A 23,927-nucleotide genomic window follows, 5' to 3' on the forward strand; every position below is an offset into this window, starting at 1 on the left:
ACCTTACAAAGACTTCATTGGAATACAAAGAAGAGCATTAATATTTGTCTATATACTACTACTACTAATACTATGTAGTTTGGACCTGAGCTCCTTGCTTTGCTGCCTTCAGAGATTTATTTACAGAATTTTACTTATTCCAAATGAACGTTTGATTTCATACCTCCATATTATAGCTTACCGTTAATTGATGACAGGAAGTGAGGGGAGAATTTGGGCTTTGTGGTCTGCTGTCTTAACCTGTATTGGGCCGTCACCTTGGGTTATGTTGTATTCGGACAGAGGGCATCGCAGATCAAAAGGTTAAATCAAATGTATTTAATAAAAGAGATGGCGTTGTGTTAAAAAGAACATCTCAGCTGAGGAGCCGCTGGTCTCAGCAACCAACAGGCCCCAGGTCAGTCCTTTGACCACCCCTAGTGCCCGTCTGTCGCCTCCACCAGCGAACTCCAGAACAATGGTTCCTACAGGTATTTATAAAAATGCTTATAGGTGTGAAAGTTAGTGTCCACACCTCTGGGAGTCTTCTAGTGAGTTCAATGTAACTCGGATTTCGAATGGCCCTAATGGCGTGTTTCCACCGAGTGGTACGGGTCGGTACGGGACGGGTCGGGTCGGTACCCTTTTATTTGTGTCTCCACTGCCAAAAGTTGAGAATGGTACCAAAACCGTACCGTCCCACTCTTTGGGTACCCTTCCGTTGGGGCACCTGGCACAGTTGTTTGGTACTAAAGGGCGGAGCTAGACTCACTGCAGAGCGTTGATTGGTGTCGTTATTTGCGCGTGCCGCAAGGGGAAAGACAACACTCGTAACACACCTGCAGCATGTAGCCTTTGCTCAAACAAAGAGTGTCGTCTCCTTGTGACAAACAGCCACATATGGAGAAGCAGGAACAGGATCGGCTGCACGTCCTCCATTGTTGTTTGCGGTTAGCTTTCAGTGTTCGCGCGATCGAATGACGTCAATCTACTTTCCGTCATGTACCACGCCTATCAAGTGACCTTATCACTACTTTATGGAATACACCACGCCTATCAAGTAAGGGTACTGTTGGCGGTGGAAACGCTCGCCAAATCATGGTTAACAGACCCGACCCGTACCGACCCGACCCGTACCGACCCGACCCGTACCGTACCGCTCGGTGGAAACACGGTTTTAGTCAATATCAGTTGTTGTGCAAGTATTACATGCATGCATTCCAGTTGATTACATTACATCAAATACAATCACCAAAGACGGTACATTGGTATTACTCTATTACAATTACAGAATTACAGTGGTTTTACAATATTGTCATTACTTTATTGATTACACAGTTTCAGAATCATGGCTGTATTCTGGTGTACACTATATGCATTTTATTAATTTTATGAACCGGGTCGTCAATTTATTTCTAATATCCTACAGTTACCATAGTAACGGTTCATTTTTAGCCACAACGCGTCCAAACAGGTTTGGAGAAGGTCTCGTTGGGCGGTGGCTGGTTGCAATCAGGGGACACATGCGTGATAACACAAACGCGGAATAGTCTTGGTTTGATAAAAGAGGGTTTTGTGTGTTTCTGTACATTCCGACAGGAGTCAATGGATTCTAATAATCAGATGAAGGCAGTACCAAAGCATCATGATTATTATCATTATCATAAAGAAAGAACCATAAAATGTTATGGTGGTGCATATATCATACAATAATAAAATGTGGTATTCATTAACATTCATTTGTGTCACGCTGTGGGTTATTTCCTGTCTTATTTTGTAGTTTCTGCCTCTTGTCTCCCTGGGCAACTTCACTTCCTGCCCGGTCCTGTCTTCCCCTGTGGTTTTCCGATTGTTTCCACCTGTGTCCAAACACCTGCACCTCCCTACTGTATTTAAGCCGTGTGTCTCTTGTGTCACTTGTCGCGTCGTTGTCGAATGTCCTGGATGTCTCTAGTTCCTGCCTGCCTGTCTTTTTTCCCATGGTACCTGTTTGCGTTTTTGCCCCTCGGCCATTTTGTGTTGGAGTTTATGACTATTAAAGTCTTTTTGTCTTTCGAAAAATCTGCATTTGAGTCCTGCCTCCCCGCATCCCTGACAACTTTTCAAAAGTCCTTTCAAAGTTGGGTCATTTTGTTGTGACTCTCAGGGACTTTTATTTGTATAGCACATTTCAACAAGTGCTTCACATACAACCATTAAAACAAGCAAGGAGATTTACCAACAGTTAAGAACATTGATTGAAACATAAAAGAAAACTAGTCCTTCAAAAATACAACGTTAAAGAGCTAATACATTTGAGTACCAAAATTCTGAAATGCAGAAATGGTGAATTAAAGGAAAAAAAAACAGAAAAACTCCTTAATCTGGATTTAAGTCTTCCAGATATGTGGAGCAGAAGAACTGAAGCTGCATCTCCAGTCCAATTGCCAGAATGATTGGTTGAGAGTGAGTACATTATTGAACCATAATGAACAGTACCTCTTCACATTGACCTGAGCGTTCCACATCACTACGCACTCAAAGCAACAAGTTAGATTTTGCGCGACCGTCCAGTTTTGGTCTGACCAAGTTTCAGTCAACAACAAAAAGTCCATACGTTTGGACGTTTTCCAATGACATTTTATTGGAATTTCCTAATGTCACAAATCACAAATTTACCACGGTGCTTTTAATTGCTGCAGCATCATCTGTCTATGGATTTGACTGAAAGGAAAAAGAAGAACCTCCCCTCTAAAGAAGAGTTTCAAAAGGGGAAAAATGAAGGAAGAGAAACTAAGAAGTGATCCCCCCTCAAACCTCCCCTCAGGATGAGCAGAAGTGCATTATCATTTAAATGAATGAACAGCAAACAATATTACAGCATAAGTCTATCTCTATGACACAAAAGTAATACATACGATTGAAGTAGTATTAGGTGGGTTTATACACAAGAGATAAGGAATACGCATATTCAGCACTTGTTATGCTTACGGACAAAATCAACTTTATAATAATGGCAAAACTTTCTTGGACTGAAACCACTTGAACAAAAAATGTTGTACTTCTTTGGACTGCACTCCATAAATGATGGGGTTGAGGCTGCCAGGGACAATGTGAAACAAAATGCTGCTGAGTTTTCTGTAGTCAGAGTACTGAGGGAAGCGATGCAGAACTATGTTTGATAGCGCGCTTAAAACCACAATAAGAAACACAACCAGGTGAGTGCTGCAGGTCTTCAGGGCTTTACTGTTCAGAGACTTGCTGTTACTAGTGAGACACACGACTGTGATCTTTGTATAGGTGATAACCATGCTGCCGATAGAACCTGTCAACAGAACTACAGTGAAGGTGAGTCCGTAGATATTATTAATCAACACACTCTCACAGGACAGCTTAAACAGCGAGGCGTTGTCACAGTAGGGATTTGTGATTAGAGTCCTACATCGGTTCAGACGGAGGGTCAGACCAAGTAGAATCCCGACCAAAACAAGAGCCACTCCCCAGGCCGACGCCGTCAGCTTCATCACCATCTTGTTTGTCATTATCATATTATATTGCAGAGGATAACAGATGGCCACGTATCTGTCAAAGGCCATAATCATCAGCACGGTGTTACTGGTGGTGCCGAACACGTGAGTGGTGAAAGCTTGGACCACGCATTCGTAATAACTGATGAAGAGCTCAGAGCGAGGCCTCAACATGTCCAAAAGCAAACGAGGCAGCAGGATAGAATTACCGAGCAGGTCGTTCAACGGCAGGTTGCAGAACAGGAGATACATGGGCTGGTGAAGGCTCTTGTCCAACAAAATAACAGCAGCAATGCCGACATTTGCGATAATGATGAACAGGTAGGAGAACAACAAGAAGATAAAGACAGGGTAGAAAAATGCTTTTGAAATGTTCAAAGCTTCCAGCTGAAGCGTGGGGCTGTTAAAGGTGAAGTTTTCCATCAACCTGAAAAAACGGAATTATGTTAAATTCACAAAGAATGCTGCATTGATGTTAATATCAGATTCGTAACGATACAAAAGTTACTATAATAGATTTTAAATTGATCATCACATTTGTTTGTAGATGATTAATGCCATCTTGAAGTGTCGCTTTTTTCTTAATCTTTTCTCTTTGCCTTCCCAATCACTGCGTGCTGTCCACCCACACTGTGAAGAGGTGCCCTGCAGCAGGCTTTATAGACGCATCGTATAGTAGGGGGGGATTATTTAAGCAATAAGGTACGAGAGGCTGTACTTTATCGTCCAATAATGTAACAGTTCGAGGGGCCGCTGCGCGTCAGGCGTAACAACGCTGTCAAACTGTTACATTATTGAAGATAAAGAAGTACGTTATTTCTTCTATGATACGGTTACCAGCAAAATTCTAAATAGTAAGTAAATAGCAGCCTTTCATTTAGAATAAATAACATAAAATCTGTCATATATATACAAATAACTCAGCTGGTAAAAGTGGGCTGTTAGAAGAGATTTAAAACAGGGATAAAAACACATGGTCAAAAAAGAGAGAGGTAATTGGACAATATGGTCAACGGGGGGGTTTCATTTGTAGTCTCTAAATGTTTTTCCTGCGTTGCAATAGTCCAGCCTGGAGAAGATGAGTGCATGGATGACTCTTTCCAGGTCTGCAGGTGAGAGGCGAAGCTAATCTGCGCAACTGGTAACCTGAGCATCAAAGGACAGCGCAGAGTCAAAAAGAATGTCCAGGTTGGGCGCTTCATGACGAACGTTTATCGCTCGCGTGCACAGCCCTGAGCACAGATCAGCTAACAGCCTTGCATTTGGAGTCATTTAATTCCAGAAAATTCTTGGACATCCAATTCCTAATGTCGGTACGGCACGTGATGCAGGAAATGGTGGAGGTACCAGGCTTGTGCAAAGGTGTATAACCTAGGGGTAGCATGTATATGGTAAATCCTGTCACGAGTCCAGAAGCAATGTTTGTTGAGGCAAACTGACTGATTTTTGGGGGATTATTTATCAGCTTTATTTTTTAAATTAAGATTTAAACTTTATTATTTATTAGATAAAAAGTGATCAACATTGAAATTTCCATCATAAGCACAACAATATTGTTCAATATAATTGTGTAAAAGAAAACGTAAAGTTTGGTTTGCCAACAGAAAACATTTACACAGCTTGTTCCTGTAAGTTGTGTTTATTCACTTAACTGTGTTTACACCTGCAACGCTGAATTCAAATAAAATGACAGAAATACATAACTAGAAAAAGCATTTCCTGCTGAAAATGCGTTGGAATGCAAAAAGCTGAAAGCTGCACTGAATATTTAAAAATAGCTGAAAATACAGAAAGTTGAAGGGAATTTGAATACATTTGCTGAAATGACAGATATTTGAAAAGCTGAAATTAATTTGAAATAGCTGAAAATACAGAAATGGGAGAAGCTGAAAGGAATTTCAATAGATTTGCTGAAAAAGCAGAAATGAAAACAGCTGAAATAAATGTGAAATATTGCAAGACAGAAGTTGCAGGAGCTTAAATGAATTTTAAAAAGTACAGAAATAACAAAAGCTGAGATGAATAAAAAGAGGTTTAAAATTGTTTGTAGTAATTTTAGTAGTAGTCTTAGTTATAGTTGTAATTTTGGTATTAGTAGTACTAGCAGTAGCAGTCGGTTTATTATCAATAGCAGTAGAAACAGCTGTAATACTATTAGCCATAGTAGTATTTGTAATAACGTTAGTAGTAGTTGTAGTATTAATAGCAGTAGAAATACTAGTAGTATGGTAGTAGAAGTATCAGTTGTAGTACTAAAAGTACGAGTAATATTCGTAGTGGGAGACAGAATGTTTGTTATTCAAACTAAGAAGTTTTTAATTAATAGGCCTCATCACAAACATTACAGTAAAAATTCCCTCCATGGGGCTTTTATTTTGAAATTATTGGATTGGGTGGGGTGGGGGGGTGTAGATAGAGAGAGGGAGGGTGAGGAAGGGAGGGGTGGTGAGGAAGAGATAGAGGGAGAGAGAGAGGAGGAGAAATAGACAGACAGACTGACTGACTGAGTGATTAACAGTGAGAAGAGGTCAGGGTGGAGGGGGGAGGGGGGGCCAGTGTCTTTATCATATTGGTCTGTTGACAGAAAGCATAGCTGCGTCATGTGACTCCACTAATCAGGTCATAGGAGCAGCTGTGAGCCACAGACAGATCCTGCAGCATGTGAGTGCTCGTAACCACGACAACGACGCACCTGTGATCATTAACGATCTACTGCAAAAAGGCAGAGACATGGCAGCAAGTTACACAGAATCCACACCTCAAACAAATGAGAACCAGCGCAAAACTATAACAGCTATCTAAAAAATACGGCGTTTTTATGAGACCCAAGACTCTACCGAACGCGTGGATGTGCTTTTTATGTCTGTCCGGTAATAAATACGGCTCCTATGGCCGTTGACAAAACGTGTACCTTGTGGATTTTTGTGAGAAATATGTCGGGAGATTTGTATTGGAGCCTATGGGGCTTTTGGCAGAGGTTGTGTCACTCAAACACTCCTTGCGCCAAAACTAAAGAACTCTGGGATTCCATGAACGCATTAATCCAATCAGCACAACCATACCCTCATTAATCTGAAGAAATGAAGCCTCTAGAGTGTATACTTTGGCTGCAAGGACAGAAGTTCCATACTTTTTTAACCAGATTGCTGCGCTGCTTCACCCTCTAGCCCGCGAGCTCTCCACTCTAGCAGACGCAATACACACTCATGTAAAAGTCAGAAACGGAGCGAAGAACTAGTGAAACATAATCAGTGATTATGAAAAAAGTACAATAGATATCAAGAAGCAGTTTCTTTCATAAAATAGTTGAGACTTGTGTGAACATTTGAGAGTTGAAATGGTGTCTGTAGCTGAAAGATTGGCGAAGCTGAAAAATCTGAAAGTTGAAGAAGTTGAAGAGGATTTGGAAAGCAAACTCCATTTGAAAACCATGTTAAAATATTAATGATTATTGATTTATATAAATTCAAGCTTAAGAGGTAGAAAGCTGAACATACATAGCCCTCAAGCCAGAAAGAAGCTGAATATTTTAAAATTTGAACGGTTTAAATAGCTGAAAATGGGAAGCAGTTGAAAGGGGGCACGGAAGAAATAGAAGAAGGAGAAGTTGAAGATGAAGAAATAAAGATTCGAAGAACAATACTTGGAATGCATCGTTAATGCATTCCAACAATAAAGATTCGAAGAACAATACTTGGAATGCATCTAAATGCATTCCAACAATAAGTCGGAAATAAAGATTCGAAGAACAGTACTTGGAATGCATCTAATGCATTCCAACAATAAAGATTCGAAGAACAATACTTGGAATGCATCGTTAATGCATTCCAACAATAAAGATTCGAAGAACAATACTTGGAATGCATCTCAATGCATTCCAACAATAACTTACTTTATTTTAACACACTTTTAAATAGGAGCAAAAACCTTGAAACTGGCCATTTAAGAACCACGATGGGAACAGAACCTAAACGTGGGTTTCTCATCCGGTTACATTGGAATCCCACTGAAGGTAATTGGATAGTTGTGGAACAACTGGATTAAACATGGAACCGTTTGGCCCCAGATGTGCTTTCAGGTAATCTACTTTTAAAGAAATCCCAAAGACGAAAAGCAAAATGAGAAAGACATTGTTGTTGTGACTCGTAGCTGGATGAAGACCATCACACGCTCTTCCTCTTTGCAGCTTCCTGTTTCCTGGCTTCTCTGAAATGATGCACACATGTGTTTTATTTATCCGTCACAGAATGTGAATACACACACACACACACACACACACACAGACACACACACACACACCCTGGCTGATAGCTGACAACGTCCATTCACATTCATTGGTGAACATGATGTGAACATTGAAGTTAAAGTTAAAGGAAACGTTCCACTATAACACTCGTACATTATTATAAAAACATCTGTCTTCTTCTCTTTTAACTGTTCTCACATCTGTCTGAAGAGCTTCTGTCCCTTTAAGACAAGCCTCGAGTGCAGGTGACCTCCTACTATTAGCCATAGTAGTATTTGTAATAACATTAGTAGTAGTTGTAGTATTAATAGCAGTAGAAATACTAGTAGTATGGTAGTAGAAGTATCAGTTGTAGTACTAGAAGTACGAGTAATATTCGTAGTGGGAGACAGAATGTTATTCAAACTAAGAAGTTTTTAATTAATAGGCCTCATCACAAACATTACAGTAAAAATTCCCTCCATGGGGCTTTTATTTTGAAATTATTGGATTGGGTGGGGTGGGGGGGTGTAGATAGAGGGAGGGAAGGTGAGAGGGTGAAGAAGGGAGGGGTGGTGAGGAAGAGATAGAGGGAGAGAGAGAGAGAGGAGAAATAGACAGACATACTGACTGAGAGTGATTAACAGTGAGCAGAGGTCAGGGTGGAGGGGGGAGGGGGGGGAGTGTCTTTATCATATTGGTCTGTTGACAGAAAGCATAGCTGCGTCATGTGACTCCACTAATCAGGTCACAAGGAGCAGCTGTGAGCCACAGACAGATCCTGCAGCGTGTTTACGAGTAACCACGGCAACGGCGCACCTGTGATCATTAACGATCTACTGCAAAAGACAGAGACATGGCAGCAAGTTACACAGAATCCACACCTCAAACAAATGAGAACCAGCGCAAAACTATAACAGCTATCTAAAAAATACGGCGTTTGTATGAGACCCAAGACTCTACCGAACGCGTGGATGTGTTTTTATGTCTGTCCGGTAATAAATACGGCTCCTATGGCCGTTGACAAAACGTGTACCTTGTGGATTTTTGTGAGAAATATGTCGGCAGATTTGTATTGGAGCCTATGGGGCTTTTGGCAGAGGTTGTGTCACTCAAACACTCCTTGCGCCAAAACTAAAAAACTCTGGGATTCCATGAACACATTAATCCAATCAGCACAACCATACCCTCATTAATCTAAAGAAATGAAGCCTCTAGAGTGTATACTTTGGCTGCAAGGACAGAAGTTCCATATTTTTTTAACCAGATTCCTGGGCTGCTTCAGCCTCTAGCCTCGAGCTCTCCACTCTAGCAGACGCAATACACACTCATGTAAAAGTCAGAAACGGAGCGAAGAACTAGTGAAACATAATCAGTGATTATGAAAAAAGTACAATAGATATCAAGAAGCAGTTTTTTTCATAAAATAGTTGAGACTTGTGTGAACATTTGAGAGTTGAAATGGTGTCTGTAGCTGAAAGATTGGCGAAGCTGAAAAATCTGAAAGTTGAAGAAGTTGAAGAGGATTTGGAAAGCAAACTCCATTTGAAAACCATGTTAAAATATTAATGATTATTGATTTATATAAATTCAAGCTTAAGAGGTAGAAAGCTGAACATACATAGCCCTCAAGCCAGAAAGGAGCTGAACATTTTAATATTTGAACGGTTTTAATAGCTGAAAGTGTGAAGGAGTTGAAAGGGGGCACGGAAGAAATAGAAGAAGGAGAAGTTGAAGATGAAGAAACTAGAAAAAGCATTTCCTGCTGAAAATGCGTTGGAATGCAAAAAGCTGAAAGCTGCACTGAATATTTAAAAATAGCTGAAAATACAGAAAGTTGAAGGGAATTTGAATACATTTGCTGAATATTTAAAAATAGCTGAAAATACAGAAAGTTGAAGGGAATTTGAATACATTTGCTGAATATTTAAAAATAGCTGAAAATACAGAAAGTTGAAGGGAATTTGAGTACATTTGCTGAAATAAAAGATATTAGAAAGGCTGAAATTAATTTGAAATAGTTGAAAATACAGAAATGGGAGAAGCTGAAAGGAATTTCAATAGATTTGCTGAAAAATCAGAAATGAAAACAGCTGAAATAAATGTGAAATATTGCAAAACAGAAGTTGCAGGAGCTTAAATGAATTTTAAAAAGTACAGAAATAACAAAAGCTGAGATGAATAAAAAGAGGTTTAAAATTGTTTGTAGTAATGTTAGTTGTAATTTGGGTATTAGTACTAGCAGTAGAAGTCGGTTTAGTATCAATAGCAGTAGAAACAGCTGGAATACTGATACTATTAGCCATAGTAGTATTTTTAATAACATTAGTAGTAGTTGTATTAATAGCAGTAGAAATACTAGTAGTATGGTAGTAGAAGTATCAGTTGTAGTTCTACTAGAAGTACTAGTAATATTCGTAGTCAGAAGTAAGCCAGAAAGAAGCTGAATATTTTAAAATTTGAATGGTTTAAATAGCTGAAAATGGGAAGCAGTTGAAAGGTGCCACGGAAGAAATAGAATAAGTTGAATAAAGATTCGAAGAACAATACTTGGAATGCATCGTTAATGCATTCCAACAATAAAGATTCGAAGAACAATACTTGGAATGCATCTCAATGCATTCCAACAATAACGGGTGTGGTTTGTTCTTAACCTTGTAACTCAAATTTCCTTGACCAAACATTTTGTGAAATTTCGGTGTATACATGAAAAAGTGAGAAAATGTAGAATTTAAGCTAAAAACAAGAATACAGTGTTTCCCCATAACATATAACATGAACATATGAATATAATATAATGAATATTCATATGTTCATGTCATTCTGTAATAATTCATATGATTTTAAAAGAGTCATATTTCCATGACTTTTCCAAAACTTAGGGGAAATTATTTTTTTCAAGGACTTTTCCAGGCCTGGAAATAACCATATTAAAATCGCATGACTTTTCAAGGTTTTTCATAACCTTGCATATACCGTGCAAATGTGACATTTTTTGACAGGTGTGTATAGCCTTTAATACAAATTATCAGTCAGTTATTACTGTGATACCACCTATTTGATCAGGGAATCATGCATAGTTCGAGATGCTTGGTGACGACCACAAATGCCAAAATATAACACAATCTAACTGACACAATTGACCTTTAATGCTCAACATTTCACCCAAATGTCAGATATTTGTCCCCGGCAGTTGGTTGTATATGATGTCTTGCAAATGATGTATGACATATCTGAGATTAGAATATGATTTATAAAATCATATAACATCCAAATTGGTCATGGTTGCACTTGAATTTGGTGGTTCTGAACAACGTTAGCTTCCCAAAAGGGTCTGCAGACTATGCTGAGCACCAGTGATCTGTCCTGTTCCCATTGATACCCAACCACCTGGTATCTTGGACCACAGCCACCCCTCTTCTTACATGACATGTAATCATTTATTCCAATACTCCGAAATTGCGGTTGAGCCGTCCAACGTACCTACCTGCAGGTAATCGTCTACTGGATCGTCTAACTGGCCTTAAGTCTCTGTGGCCATGTTCCAGAGTGAGCACACCTCCGTTGCTGTCATCCTGTATGGTTTTTGCCAGTCAGTCACATCACAAGGCCACATCAACAATGCATTTTCTTCCACAGAGTTTTTGTGCTTTTACGCCACACAGGTCTCCATGAAATATGGTCTGAACCCTGTTCCTTCCTCCTACAATGGCCCGGCTGATAAGGTACATCTTTTGCATTATTCATTCTGTACCCATTCTGTCTGTCTGTTCCACTGACGTTCTCCCTGAGGGTTCTTTTTATTTTCCTTGTTGAAGGGCCTTTTCATTTTTTGGGGAGTTCTTCCCGTGCTGATGTGAACGTTTCGGGACAGTGGATGTCGCATGTGTACAGATTGTAAAGCCCTCTGAGGGAAATTGTAAATTTGTGTGATTTTGAGCTTTAAAAAATAAAATCAATTGAATTGAATCTACAATGCGAGATCTAAAACAAAATATATTATATATATTTCTTTTTCCGTAACTTTAAGCTTGAAGTTGGATAATTTCAAACAGAGATGAGAGAAATTGAATTGTTGATATTCTTGCATCACATTTACTCCCATGGGGATAAAATAATTCCTATATAGCATTGCTAAAGAGGAGATCTGATTGAGATCACCTGCAACGAGCGGAGAGAAAAAAGAAAGAGAATCCAAGATATGCAAAGCGCAGACGCTCATAGCAGGTAATCATGATGCTGATCTTCTCACTAATTTCATACTTTGTCTCTACTTTCACGATGAACTTACTAACCCTAACCATGAATTTCCCTGTCGTGAAGTTAAACATTTTAAACAAAAACCATAAAATATATTTATAGTGGTATACTTAAAAGTAGTACTAGTAGCTGGGAGAAGCTAAGTGTTAATATATGTTAATAATAATGTGATTACTTGTATACCGGGACTTTAAATGATCCCTGATACCTAAATAACTTTAAATAACATTTACATTAAACTGTTTATGTGTTTTCAGGTTGATGGAAAACTACACTTACAACAGCCTCACACTGCAGCTGGAGGGATTAAATGTCTCAACGGACTCTACGTACCCCGTGTTCCTCTTTCTACTCTTCTCCTACTTGTTTGTAATTGTTGCAAATGTGAGCATTGCTGCTGTTATTTTGTTGGACAAGAGCCTTCACCAGCCCATGTATCTCCTGTTCTGCAACCTGCCGTTGAACGACCTGCTCGGTAATTCTATCCTGCTGCCTCGTTTGCTTTTGGACATGTTGAGGCCTCGCTCTGAGCTCTTCATCAGTTATTACGAATGCGTGGTCCAAGCTTTCACCTCTCACATGTTTGGTACCACTGCTCACACCGTGCTGATGATTATGGCCTTTGACAGATACGTGGCCATCTGTTATCCTCTGCAATATAATATGATAATGACAAACAAGATGGTGATGAAGCTGACGGCGTCGGCCTGGGGAGTGGCTCTTGTTTTGGTCGGGATTCTACTTGGTCTGACCCTCCGTCTAAACCGATGTAGGACTCTAATCACAAATCCCTACTGTGACAACGCCTCGCTGTTTAAGCTGTCCTGTGAGAGTGTGTTGATTAATAATATCTACGGACTCACCTTCACTGTAGTTCTGTTCACAGGTTCTATCGGCAGCATGGTTATCACCTATACAAAGATCACAGTCGTGTGTCTCACTAGTAACAGCAAGTCTCTGAACAGTAAAGCCCTGAAGACCTGCAGCACTCACCTGGTTGTGTACCTGATCATGTTGATCAGTGGAATGTGTATTATTGTTCTGCATCGTTTCCCTCAGTACTCAGACTACAGGAAGATTGCTAGCATTTTGTTTCACATAGTTCCAGGGACCCTCAACCCCATCATCTATGGTATACAGTCCAAAGAAACACGGACATTTTTGCTAAAGTCTTTTCAGTCGAAGACAGTTTGGCCATCGCCATGAAGACTACTTCATTACTTCAGAAGGTTTTTCTATATAGATTTGATGACCATCTGATATCACAGCAATACAACTAATTAAATTGTACCAAATAGAAAAGAATGCGCTAATTAATAATTGTTGGGAACATCAAGTTTGTAATCGGACTGAGCATCAATTCCACGGTAGCATTTTACTAATAATCGACTGGCCAATGTGAGATGCATGTAACGGTAAAGTATGTTACAACACCGTCCTGTGCTAAAGCCGTGTCTCAAGTGTCTGTATTTGACCGTGATGTACAAAGACAGAAAGATTTAAGGTTTGCAGCTGTTCTAAATAAATGTTAACTTTTTGACTTTAATTGATCAACGTGCTGCGATCCTTGTCATCAACCGACTCGGGGGATCGGAGATCCCGACACCAACTTACATTATTTCTGCATATTTAAAAGTAAGAATATTACATTCCTCAGTCTGTGGTCATCATGATATTACCTCTATAACTACGAGTTCTGGTTGTTGTCAACCCTAAAAACAACCTACTGAGTTTACATAGATAGTATTTTGGCTCATTGCTGTCCTGTGTTTGCAAAGCCTGTCGACAAATGTCCTGACAAGGAAACAATTGAGAATGTATGAATCAATATCTAGATAATTGTGTGCTGTACTCGTAGTTTATCATTCTCAGTTAGAACAAATTTTAATAATTACAACATGAATAAAAATATGTGTATTCCATTCCAAAAATCAATAAATATAAAAATGCTTTCCGTTTGATTTCCACTCTACTTAAAAGGCAGAATATTGCTCAAATCCCCAGTTGTACTTCACACAGCATTTATGAGATCTCACTCACTACATCATGTGTGATATGAATGAATGCGGAATGTCTTACTTCTAAAAAACAACTCCAGAGAAGTAGAATATTAGGACAGTTGGCCCAGACGAAGCGAGACGGGAGCCCGATACGTCGATCGCCAAGGCAGTGCCAGTAGATCGCCTGCCATCGATTGAAAAAATCACATCACGTCGCGCATGCGTGGTCGACCGCGGGAGCTAACGGAAGCTAATGTTAATGCTAACTAGCGCTTCTTGCTTACTAACGGACGCAATCATTTAAAATAAAACACACACACAGAATCAGTGAGAGTCATGGGAGTCAGGGAATCACCAGTATGGAACGGTTGGTTTTCCTCGCTTCTGACAGATGAGAGGCTCGTTGTTTTTCGCAGACGGCATGCAGCACTTTCGTTCGGTTACCGCTGCTACTACTAGCTGGCCGATTACTGATTCTTTTTCACAGGGAACAGCTCAGAGAACCTTAAAAAAAAGGTCAGTTGAGGAACCTATATTAAAAAAAGGTTCTTCGAAATAATGATTGTAAAAACAGGAAACAGCTATTTTAAACATACTGACGTTTTTAACTGTTTATTAGGCCTATCTATTGTATTATATTAGCAATAAAGTGACGACCCGGTTCACAAATGAACTATTAGTAAAAATGGATTTATTGTACACCAGAATACAGCCATGATTCTGGAACTATGTATTCAATAAAGTAATGTGAATATTGTAAAACCACTGTAATCAATAGAAGAATACCAATGTGCAGCTATGATTGTATTCAATGTAATGCGATCAATAGAAATGCATGTATGTAATACTTGACAGCACCAAAATTGATATTAACTGAGAAACATTCGAAATCCGAGTTACATGGAACGCGGCATTCAGTGTAATACTCATTGCACCACTTTACCTATGGAAAACTCCAAATACCCAGCCACCTTGAAAGCACCGGAAGACCTCCTGTGGTCAGAGGCGTGGACACGGCCGACCGCACAAACTTTAACCCAATCACCACCCAAGAACTTTGATAGACCAATAGGATAGTTAGCACACTTTTTCATTGTCCATTGTGCGTGTGTGTCGCCTGGTTCAGGATTGGTGGGTGAAACCGGTAGACGGTCAACTACATCGTAGTCAAAGGACTCGCTGTGGTCTGTGGATCGGGGAAGCCAGCGAATCCTCGGCCGAGGTCTTAACTTTTTAGCCGAGGTGTTAACTTTCTATGTTTTTTGGGAGGTGCTGCGGGAGTGCGGGGTGAGGGGGTCCCTACGTGGAGACATCCAATCCCTGTACGCCCAAAGCGAGAGCTCAGCTGCCAAGAGTAGTTTTCGGCAGGGGGGCGGCATTGCACTCGCTTTATCGCAACTCAACAAAACGAGAGCTCCTGAGCGCGTTACGGATACGAGCGGCTGAAATGGGTTTCCTCAAGAAGGTGGTTGGTGTCTCGCAGTGGGCGCCTCCCAGGGAGGTGTTCCAGGAACGACCAGCTTGGAAGAGGGAAGAGGCCCAGACACGGGACCCAGTTTGGGGTCAACTGCTGGATGAAGATGAGATGACATAAGTCATACTAGCTTCTAGCTTTGCTATGACGAGGCTAATGCACGGATTCTGAATAAATAAAGTATTTGTTTAGAACAACTTGGTTAACTTGGTTGACTGTAGAATTGTGCAACTTTATACAAAAGTAACATTATTACACAATGCCAGACCGGCGGTCTACTAACTAAGACCACAACAAATCAAGTGTCGCTTAGATGAGCTGCAGACATCACAGCCGTTGGCTGAAGTCACAGTGAAGGAAAGAGGAAATAAGCCTTTAGGAAGCGTACAAATGAAAGGATGATGAATGTATAGATAAAGAGTACCACTGTTAATCACGCTCCATCATATGAGCATAACAAGGCTGCTGGTGAATCCTCACGTCATAACAAACTTTCCCCTGAGCATCAAGCTGTGACTATAATAAAGTGAGGACCAGACCTTCAGTGGGTGTGAAAGAAAATCCTAAAGACTGATGAACCAGAAGACTCACAACAAGCTTCTGTGGCCGTTTATGTTCTATCATCTTTAACCTTGCCTTTTATTTGTGTTGCTCCAATCCTTTGTTGAACTGCATTTTCTAGTAATAACTGTGTATCGCTTGTGTGTGTTATTGACGTTATTGCAGGTTGATGGAAAACGACACATTTAACAGCTTGACGCTGCGGCTGGAGGGGCTGAATGTCTGGAAGAGTTACTTCTACCCGGCCTTTATCTTCCTCTTGCTCTCATATATCTTTATAATGCTCATGAATGTCGGCATTGCTGCTGTTATTTTGTTGGACAAGAGCCTTCACCAGCCCATGTATCTCCTGTTCTGCAACCTGCCGTTGAACGACCTGCTCGGTAATTCTATCCTGCTGCCTCGTTTGCTTTTGGACATGTTGAGGCCTCGCTCTGAGCTCTTCATCAGTTATTACGAATGTGCGGTCCAAGCTTTCACCACTCACATGTCTGGTACCACTGCTCACACCGTGCTGATGATTATGGCCTTTGACAGATACGTGGCCATCTGTTATCCTCTGCAATATAATATGATAATGACAAACAAGATGGTGATGAAGCTGACGGCGTCGGCCTGGGGAGTGGCTCTTGTTTTGGTCGGGATTCTACTTGGTCTGACCCTCCGTCTAAACCGATGTAGGACTCTAATCACAAATCCCTACTGTGACAACGCCTCGCTGTTTAAGCTGTCCTGTGAGAGTGTGTTGATTAATAATATCTACGGACTCACCTTCACTGTAGTTCTGTTCACAGGTTCTATCGGCAGCATGGTTATCACCTATACAAAGATCACAGTCGTGTGTCTCACTAGTAACAGCAAGTCTCTGAACAGTAAAGCCCTGAAGACCTGCAGCACTCACCTGGTTGTGTACCTGATCATGTTGATCAGTGGAATGTGTATTATTGTTCTGCATCGTTTCCCTCAGTACTCAGACTACAGGAAGCTTTCTGCCATCTTGTTTCTTATCGTCCCTGGTAGCTTGAACCCCATCATCTATGGCATGCAGTCTGCAGAAATCGGTAAAGCCTTGTCTAAATTGTTCCCGTCCAAACAGGTCATGCCGTGAGGTTTAAAGTTGATGACCAAAGTTTTACAACATCAAACACAACCTGAAGTTCTTAGTTGTGTTTAAAAAATGTTTTGAGCTTAATAACGTTTGATGTATATGTTAACAAAAAAGAATTAAATGTAATTCCCTTATTCCTTCCTACCCACACCGTCTTGTCTTTGTACACTGGGGACCCGTTGTGAGTGCATGACAGAGCTGGAACTACTGATCTGAAAGATGTTATGCACACAAGTATGCTATGTTTATGTATAAATATTATATTCTATATCTAAATGTGAATGTACATTTATATATGTGCCAGTGACCACCAATAAAAGCGCCCATAAAGCGTCGATATACAAGTCTTCTTTTAGTGGTAATAAACTACAGACGGTGTGAGAAAACAGAATGTTAACAGCATTCCTGGCTCTAAAAGGTTTTTCTTAGTAGAGAAATACTTTGATTATATAATTATATAGATTATATTTTAAGACCCCTCTTTGGAAATGTGTCGTTGTCTAGTTCAGCCCCGTTCAGCTCGGGGATTTTTAGAATCTTCATACCTACGCAAACGAAACCCACTACCGGATTTCTGGTTTCCTATTTTTTCATTTCACACTGTGAATCACCTTTCTGGTTTCTAGAATCGACATCTTTTGATTTTATTTGAACCATTCATTTGGCGTTATTTTGCTGACAGACCTTGGGTCAGAGGTCCCTACGACATGATTCACTTCAATGATGATAGAAAAAAAGATATGAGTCACGTATGGATTCGGGTAGCTTTTGTCTGCAATCTGAACATAGCCAAAGATCCTCTGATTGTTATTTATTTAGAACACTTTGACTTTGTGATCAAACTGATTTTATCTATTGATTGACCTATTCAAACCTTTTCATGTACAGTTGTTGAATAAAAACAATCAATAATTAAAGCTGCGAGCAGCGTTGGACGCTACTCTGTAAGAATACCTGTTCAAGAATTGGAGCCTGGTCGGGGTTATCAAAAGTTCTGGGAGATTTATTTGTCAGATCACAGGTCAAGTATTTGCAAAGGCAGGAGCAGTTCAGGCAGCACACAGGCCGGAAGAACAACCAACTAACATCAGCAAGAACATCATGTTTTATAACCCTTGAAAGACAGAGAAGGAAAGATTTCTATTGGCCCTAAACTGGCGTAGAGGAGGACCTTCCACCTCCCGCATCTAAAGATCCGGTCACATCCGATGTCCAGACTCCTGACTTAACGTAAACATCAGCGAACAGAGTGTGTATGTTGAATAGTGTTGGTGTGTCTCTAACCCCCCTTTGGCTGGTAAATCTACTAGTTGACCCGCATTTAGTGTGTGTTCAGGGGTTCAAAGTTTACATATGTTACAATATTGGTGAGGGCAGGCCAATTCATTCTTAAATTGTGTGTCTTGCCAGATGAACCACACCCCTTGCACTAAGTTCATTAGCCCATATCTTCCCCAATGATATATCAACATGTTTATGGCTCAAGGGGGATAGATCCAATAAGGATTCACAGAAAATGTTGTGACACTCGGACATAGCGTTTAGGAGAAATGGCCCAAAACGTGTTTTTCACAAAATTCAAAATGGCAGAAAATGTAGTTAAGTCCATTTGCATACCATGATTGACTTTTTTGTAGAGCATGTCCAAGAGCACATGTGTGCCAAATTTCAAGTCGGGCAATCTGGCCTAGTGTGGCCCTATAGGGGGGCGCTATAGAGACATTTCTCGATCCAAGATGGCGCCGATGATGGCTGCCACGGTGCTTCGGTGCACTTCATTTTTTGTTGTTTTTGTTGTTAATTACGTTTCCTTCTGCGATTCCCGGAGCTCTTTCACCAGAGATGAGCTCTTGAACATCCGTGGAACAACTCCAGCGGAGTTACTTCCAACTTTCCTGCTATCTTCCGCCTACAGTCTGACCATCTGGTGTCGTGGTGCAGCCACAACAACCTGGAGCTCAACGCTCTAAAGACAGTGGAGATGGTTGTGGATTTCAGGAGGAACAGAGCCCCACCCTCCCCCATCACCCTGTGTGATTCCCCCGTCACTATTGTGGACTCTTTCCGTTTCCTGGGCTCCATCATCACCCAGGACCTCAAGTGGGAGCTGAACATCAGCTCCATCACCAAGAAGCCTCAGCAAAGGTTGTTAATTTTTAACTTTAACTTTATTCTCTTGTTTTATACTAACCCATAGCCTTATTCTACTACCCCATTGCATTAGCATTTTATTTTATTACTTGTGCACTGCTGTCTTGTTGTCTATTATTACACTGTCTACTGTCACGCACTAACCGCCAAGACAAATTCCTTGTATGTTTGACAAATTTTGGCAATAAATGTTTCCTGATTCCTGATACCCAAATGCGAGACCCCAAAATTCTCAAATTATCAAAGTTCGCAAGGCAAATGTTAAGCAACATTACTCAATATCAGTAACATTAGCTTCTGACTTAGTGTTCACGAAGCTAACGCTAAAATGTATTATACACTGTTAATAATACTAGCTTCTAACTTTGAGTGCATAAGGCTAACATTAAGCAACATTACTCAATGTCAGTAACGTTAGTTTTTAACTAATGAGGCTAACGTTAAGTTTCTTCCATGTCATGTTAGGTGACACTTTTGGGTTCGCTATACAGATTTTAAAGACGAGAGGAGAGAAGAGAAAATGGTTCCAAATTACTTCATGAACTCCTCAGAAGTTAACAACAACTTCCAAGCTTTTACACCTTGATTTTTGTTTTGAGTGGTCGGCTTTGTGAACAAAATTGACATTGAAGGAGCTTTGAATGTGGAAATAAATGCAATTAACGTTATGAACTTTAAGTGACATTAGACTGGATATGAAATGATGCTTGGTGTGGTCTGAGCCGGTAGGCCTGTCTATGCTGTTATTACCTCACCAGTGTTTGTTGTTGTTGTTACAGTGACAGTTTCTTAATTGGTACCATAAGAGAGGCTCCTGTTTACCCCCCAACGCCTGCCCAACTCAACCAACAAGCTGCTTCGTGGCTCCCATGGGGGGAGATGGCATTTTAACATTAACAGTTTAAAGAGCAAACAGCTTTTCTATTTTTGACCACAGATGTATGCTTCTGAAATAACACATGAGTTGAATAATTGGATGTAACATTTGGTAAATCAATCACCTTTCCATTGTGTTTTTGTACCATATTAAATTGTATATTCAGCTATTAAAACCGTTCGAATATTAAAATATCCAGCTCCTTCAGGAGAGGGGGGCTATGACCGTTCAGCTTTCTACCTCTTATGCTTGAAATTATATAAATCAAATTCTTAACTTTTTCTAACATGGTTTTCCAATGGAGTTGATTCTCAAATCCTCTTAAACTTCATCAACTTTCACATTTTTCTGCTTTGCCAATCTTTCAGCTATGAACACCATTTAAACTTTGAAATGTTGACAAAAGTCTAAACTATTTTTTTTAAAACAGCTCGTTGATATCTATTTTACGTTTTTCATAATCATTGATTATGTTTCATTAGTTTTTTGAGCAGCTCGTTAATGTTACTGTGGTAACTCAGACACAGCTGATTACTGCAGTCTAACAGGACCGGATCTTATGCTGCTTTCACACCAAAAGCAAGCGAGTAGATTCCGTGTAAAGTCCACGCACAGACGCGTCTGGTCGCGAATGAGGCGAATTTTAAACCACAACTAATATTACTAGTACTGCTAGTATTTCCAGCTATAGAGACATCAGGCGATTGTTGGGCTGGATAAGGACCCCTGAGCCAGTGTTCTCGCTGGTTGGTTCTTCCTGAGAACCAGCAGACCTTCTGGGTTTAGTGGCTCAGGGCCGACTATCGATGTGTGAAGGTTCTCTGCCATTTCTGTTTCTATTCTTTTCTCCTGTTCTGTTTTTCTCCTGGATAGACAGGGAGGTCGGTATTGTTTTTCCTTTTCATGCAGCAGGCCAGAAAGACTTTGTTTTCCAGCTAAAGTGGGCTTTTTGTTTATTGTTTTGGCCTTTGAGACCCTGATACCTTTTTGCTTCAGTTTCAGTTGTTTTTGGTCTTTGGTCAGAGTTTGTTTGGCCTAGCTTAGCATTAAGACTGGAAACAGGAGAAAAGTGCTTCTGACGTAAAGGAGGTCCACTTCTACACGGCCATCATGGAGTCCATCCTCTGCTCCTCCATCACCGTCTGGTACACTGCAGCCACAGCCAAGGACAAGGGCAGGCTGCAGCGTGTCCTCCGCTCTGCAGAGAGGCTGATCGGCTGCAATCTGCCGTCCCTGCAGGACTTGTTTGCCTCCAGGACCCTGAGGCGAGCAGGAAAGATGGTAGCCGACCCCTCTCACCCTGGTCACAGACTCTTTGAGCCCCTTCCATCTGGCAGGAGGCTGAGGTCCATCACGACTAAGACCTCCCGCCACACCAACAGTTTCTCACCATCGGCAGTCGGGCTCATCAACAGAGCCGGTCCCCCACTGGCTGACTAACATTCCACCGGTCACTCTGCTTCACACTGCACATGTCACTTTCACTGCCACTTTCTCACTTGTCCGCTAGTGCACTTTATTTTTTAATTTTCTTTTCTTAACGAAAAGCGATTGTCTACAGAACCTTTTTTTCAAAATGTTCTTTATGAACAAAAAAAAGGAATTTTTAAACCCAACATGACTCGGCCATATTGAACTTACTGATTACTCCAGCTGAACAAGTTTGGTACTCCGGACTTGATGGAAATGAGACCTACTAACCAATAGCCTGTTTGTGTCTCCTTGTTACTACCTCAGATCACCTGATCCCAGCAGCCCTCATTAGCACCTGAAAGCGGTCTGATGAACATTATCACCTCCTCCAAGCTCCCAGAGGCCTAATTATCACTTATTAAGTGTTTTGTTATTGAGCTGCTCACGGACTTCCTTAATGATCACATTAGTCTCAGAAACATTAGCACTTATTAGCGGCTGCCATGGCAACTGGAGCCCCAACAGTGATGAAACCAGTGGACTGTTGGGGGCCAGAGTTGTCCCCTGAGCTCCCAGCATGCAATGTTCTAACAAACAGTTTGTAGCCACAAACAATCACAGCGAGCTCCTTTGGGGGCTGAGGTCTAATTTGACAGGTTAACTTTCACCTACCACAATGAACCGTCTGTTGGATGGTTCTAGATGTTTGTCCTTTGGTTCTTTGAGATATTAAAGGGTTCTCAGTTCATGTTTGAGTTATTGGATGGTATGAATTATTTATGGTACAATGTGTACGTTGTTTTACAATCGGATTGTGATCACTCGAAGACACTGCAGCAACCGTAGGTTTCATGCTTTTGACCTCTAAAAACACTTTACTTCCTGTCTTTGTTTAGTTTCCTGCCCTTTTCCCCACACATGAGCAGTGTCTCAAAGCCGCTAGGCTGCATCCTTGTACCCTTCAGCAGCCTTCTGGTCTACCTGGTCTGGCTGAACCGAGGGGTCTCTGAAGGGGGACGGTCTGTCCTGCTTGCGTCATCAGCTTTACCTCCGCTGCTCCCGTTGCCTAGCAACCTGCTGCGCTTAACAATAAAAGCCTTAATACCCGAAAAATGTATAAAGTACAGATAAGGAAGATAAACTTATTTCATTTCATTTCATTTCATTTAAATGTGAATATATCTCAGGCTGAGAGAAGAACATTTTCCGGTTATTTTAAATTCAAATTAACTCAGTTAATGTATAATACTTCTAATTTATAATTACCTTCAGCTAAAAGTAATATTGCAATCTTAAGGAAGAGGAGATTCCACCAATGTTGTATCCATGTAACTTTGATCCACTTCTGTTCATAATATGAAGTATAATCTAGATATGAAACCGTCACCGCGTCATTAAAGTGACTTTTCACTGATAACTGCAAACGAGCTGCCGTTTTATTATATAAATATATAAATATATATATATATATATATATATATATATATATATATATAAATAATAAATCTAAAACCCATTCATATATATATGCTCAATTGTTTATATATATATATATATATATGTATATATATATATATATATATATATATATATAGCATATATATATATATATATATATATATATATATACATATATATATATGCTCAGTTGTTAGAATGGGTTTTAGATTTGTTATTTATAATTTGCTGAGACCGTCAAGTCCAAATGTGAATCATAAAAGGGGAAAATCAAGCTTTTCTTCCTGTTATTTTATTTTTTCTGAATTGAAGCAGTTTTCACTTTCAATTTTATTTTTGATTTCTTTAAATGCAGCCCTACTTTGATTTAGTTAATTGAGATAGCATTATTTATATTTGCAGTCACACACATATATTATGTTCAGTTCTTTGTTAGGTGATTATAAATATTTTCAAAAGGGTTTTAGAATCGTACTGAATTCATTTGATTTGTTGGTCGTGTATTGATTACATATAACTGGACCTCTTCACATTTTAGTCCACCTCCATCTATACAGCTGTTTGTATGTGTGATCTTAATAGGAAAAGTAACTAAAGCCAGCAGATAAAAGTTATAAATTAGCATTACTTGTAAAAGCCTCATTAAAGTAGAATCACAGCCGTGTGGTATTAACGTTTCTCTGTTCTTCCTGATGTTCTGTCGGCAGGTCGTTCACAGTCTCATTGGACTTTGGCTCTACCTGCTGGTCACACGGCCGCACTAATAAGAATTCAATCCGGAGAGACTTGTTGACATTTGAACAAAGCTTTATTTATTATAAAAGGTATAATATGATATTGCGAGTTGTTTGGGGCTTGGACTCCATCCTGCTGCAGGACGGACCCGGGCCGGGATCTCACGCCGGCTTTGCATCG

At 40.2% G+C, this 23,927-nt stretch overlaps 3 protein-coding genes across 3 annotated transcripts; 2 read left to right on the top strand and 1 right to left on the bottom strand.

Moving 5' to 3' along the window:
* Positions 1-2,130: 2,130 nt before the first annotated feature.
* On the bottom strand, positions 2,131-4,016 carry LOC120822513 (olfactory receptor 52N5-like). The gene has a single exon (XM_040182272.2). It carries the CDS (start codon positions 3,906-3,908, stop codon positions 2,964-2,966), a length of 945 nt encoding a protein of 314 aa, XP_040038206.1. The 5' UTR covers positions 3,909-4,016; the 3' UTR covers positions 2,131-2,963.
* Positions 4,017-12,228: 8,212 nt separating this feature from the next.
* LOC120822573 (olfactory receptor 8G17-like) lies at positions 12,229-13,176 on the top strand. The gene has a single exon (XM_078105069.1). It carries the CDS (start codon positions 12,232-12,234, stop codon positions 13,174-13,176), a length of 945 nt encoding a protein of 314 aa, XP_077961195.1. The 5' UTR covers positions 12,229-12,231.
* Positions 13,177-16,030: 2,854 nt separating this feature from the next.
* Positions 16,031-17,411, top strand: LOC120822516 (olfactory receptor 52N5-like). Its single transcript, XM_040182280.2, has one exon. The coding sequence runs from the start codon at positions 16,175-16,177 to the stop codon at positions 17,111-17,113; it is 939 nt and encodes a 312-aa protein (XP_040038214.2). The 5' UTR covers positions 16,031-16,174; the 3' UTR covers positions 17,114-17,411.
* Positions 17,412-23,927: the final 6,516 nt, after the last annotated feature.

The sequence above is a fragment of the Gasterosteus aculeatus genome, chromosome 7 (genome assembly GCF_964276395.1).
Source record: "Gasterosteus aculeatus chromosome 7, fGasAcu3.hap1.1, whole genome shotgun sequence".
NCBI lineage: Eukaryota > Metazoa > Chordata > Actinopteri > Perciformes > Gasterosteidae > Gasterosteus > Gasterosteus aculeatus.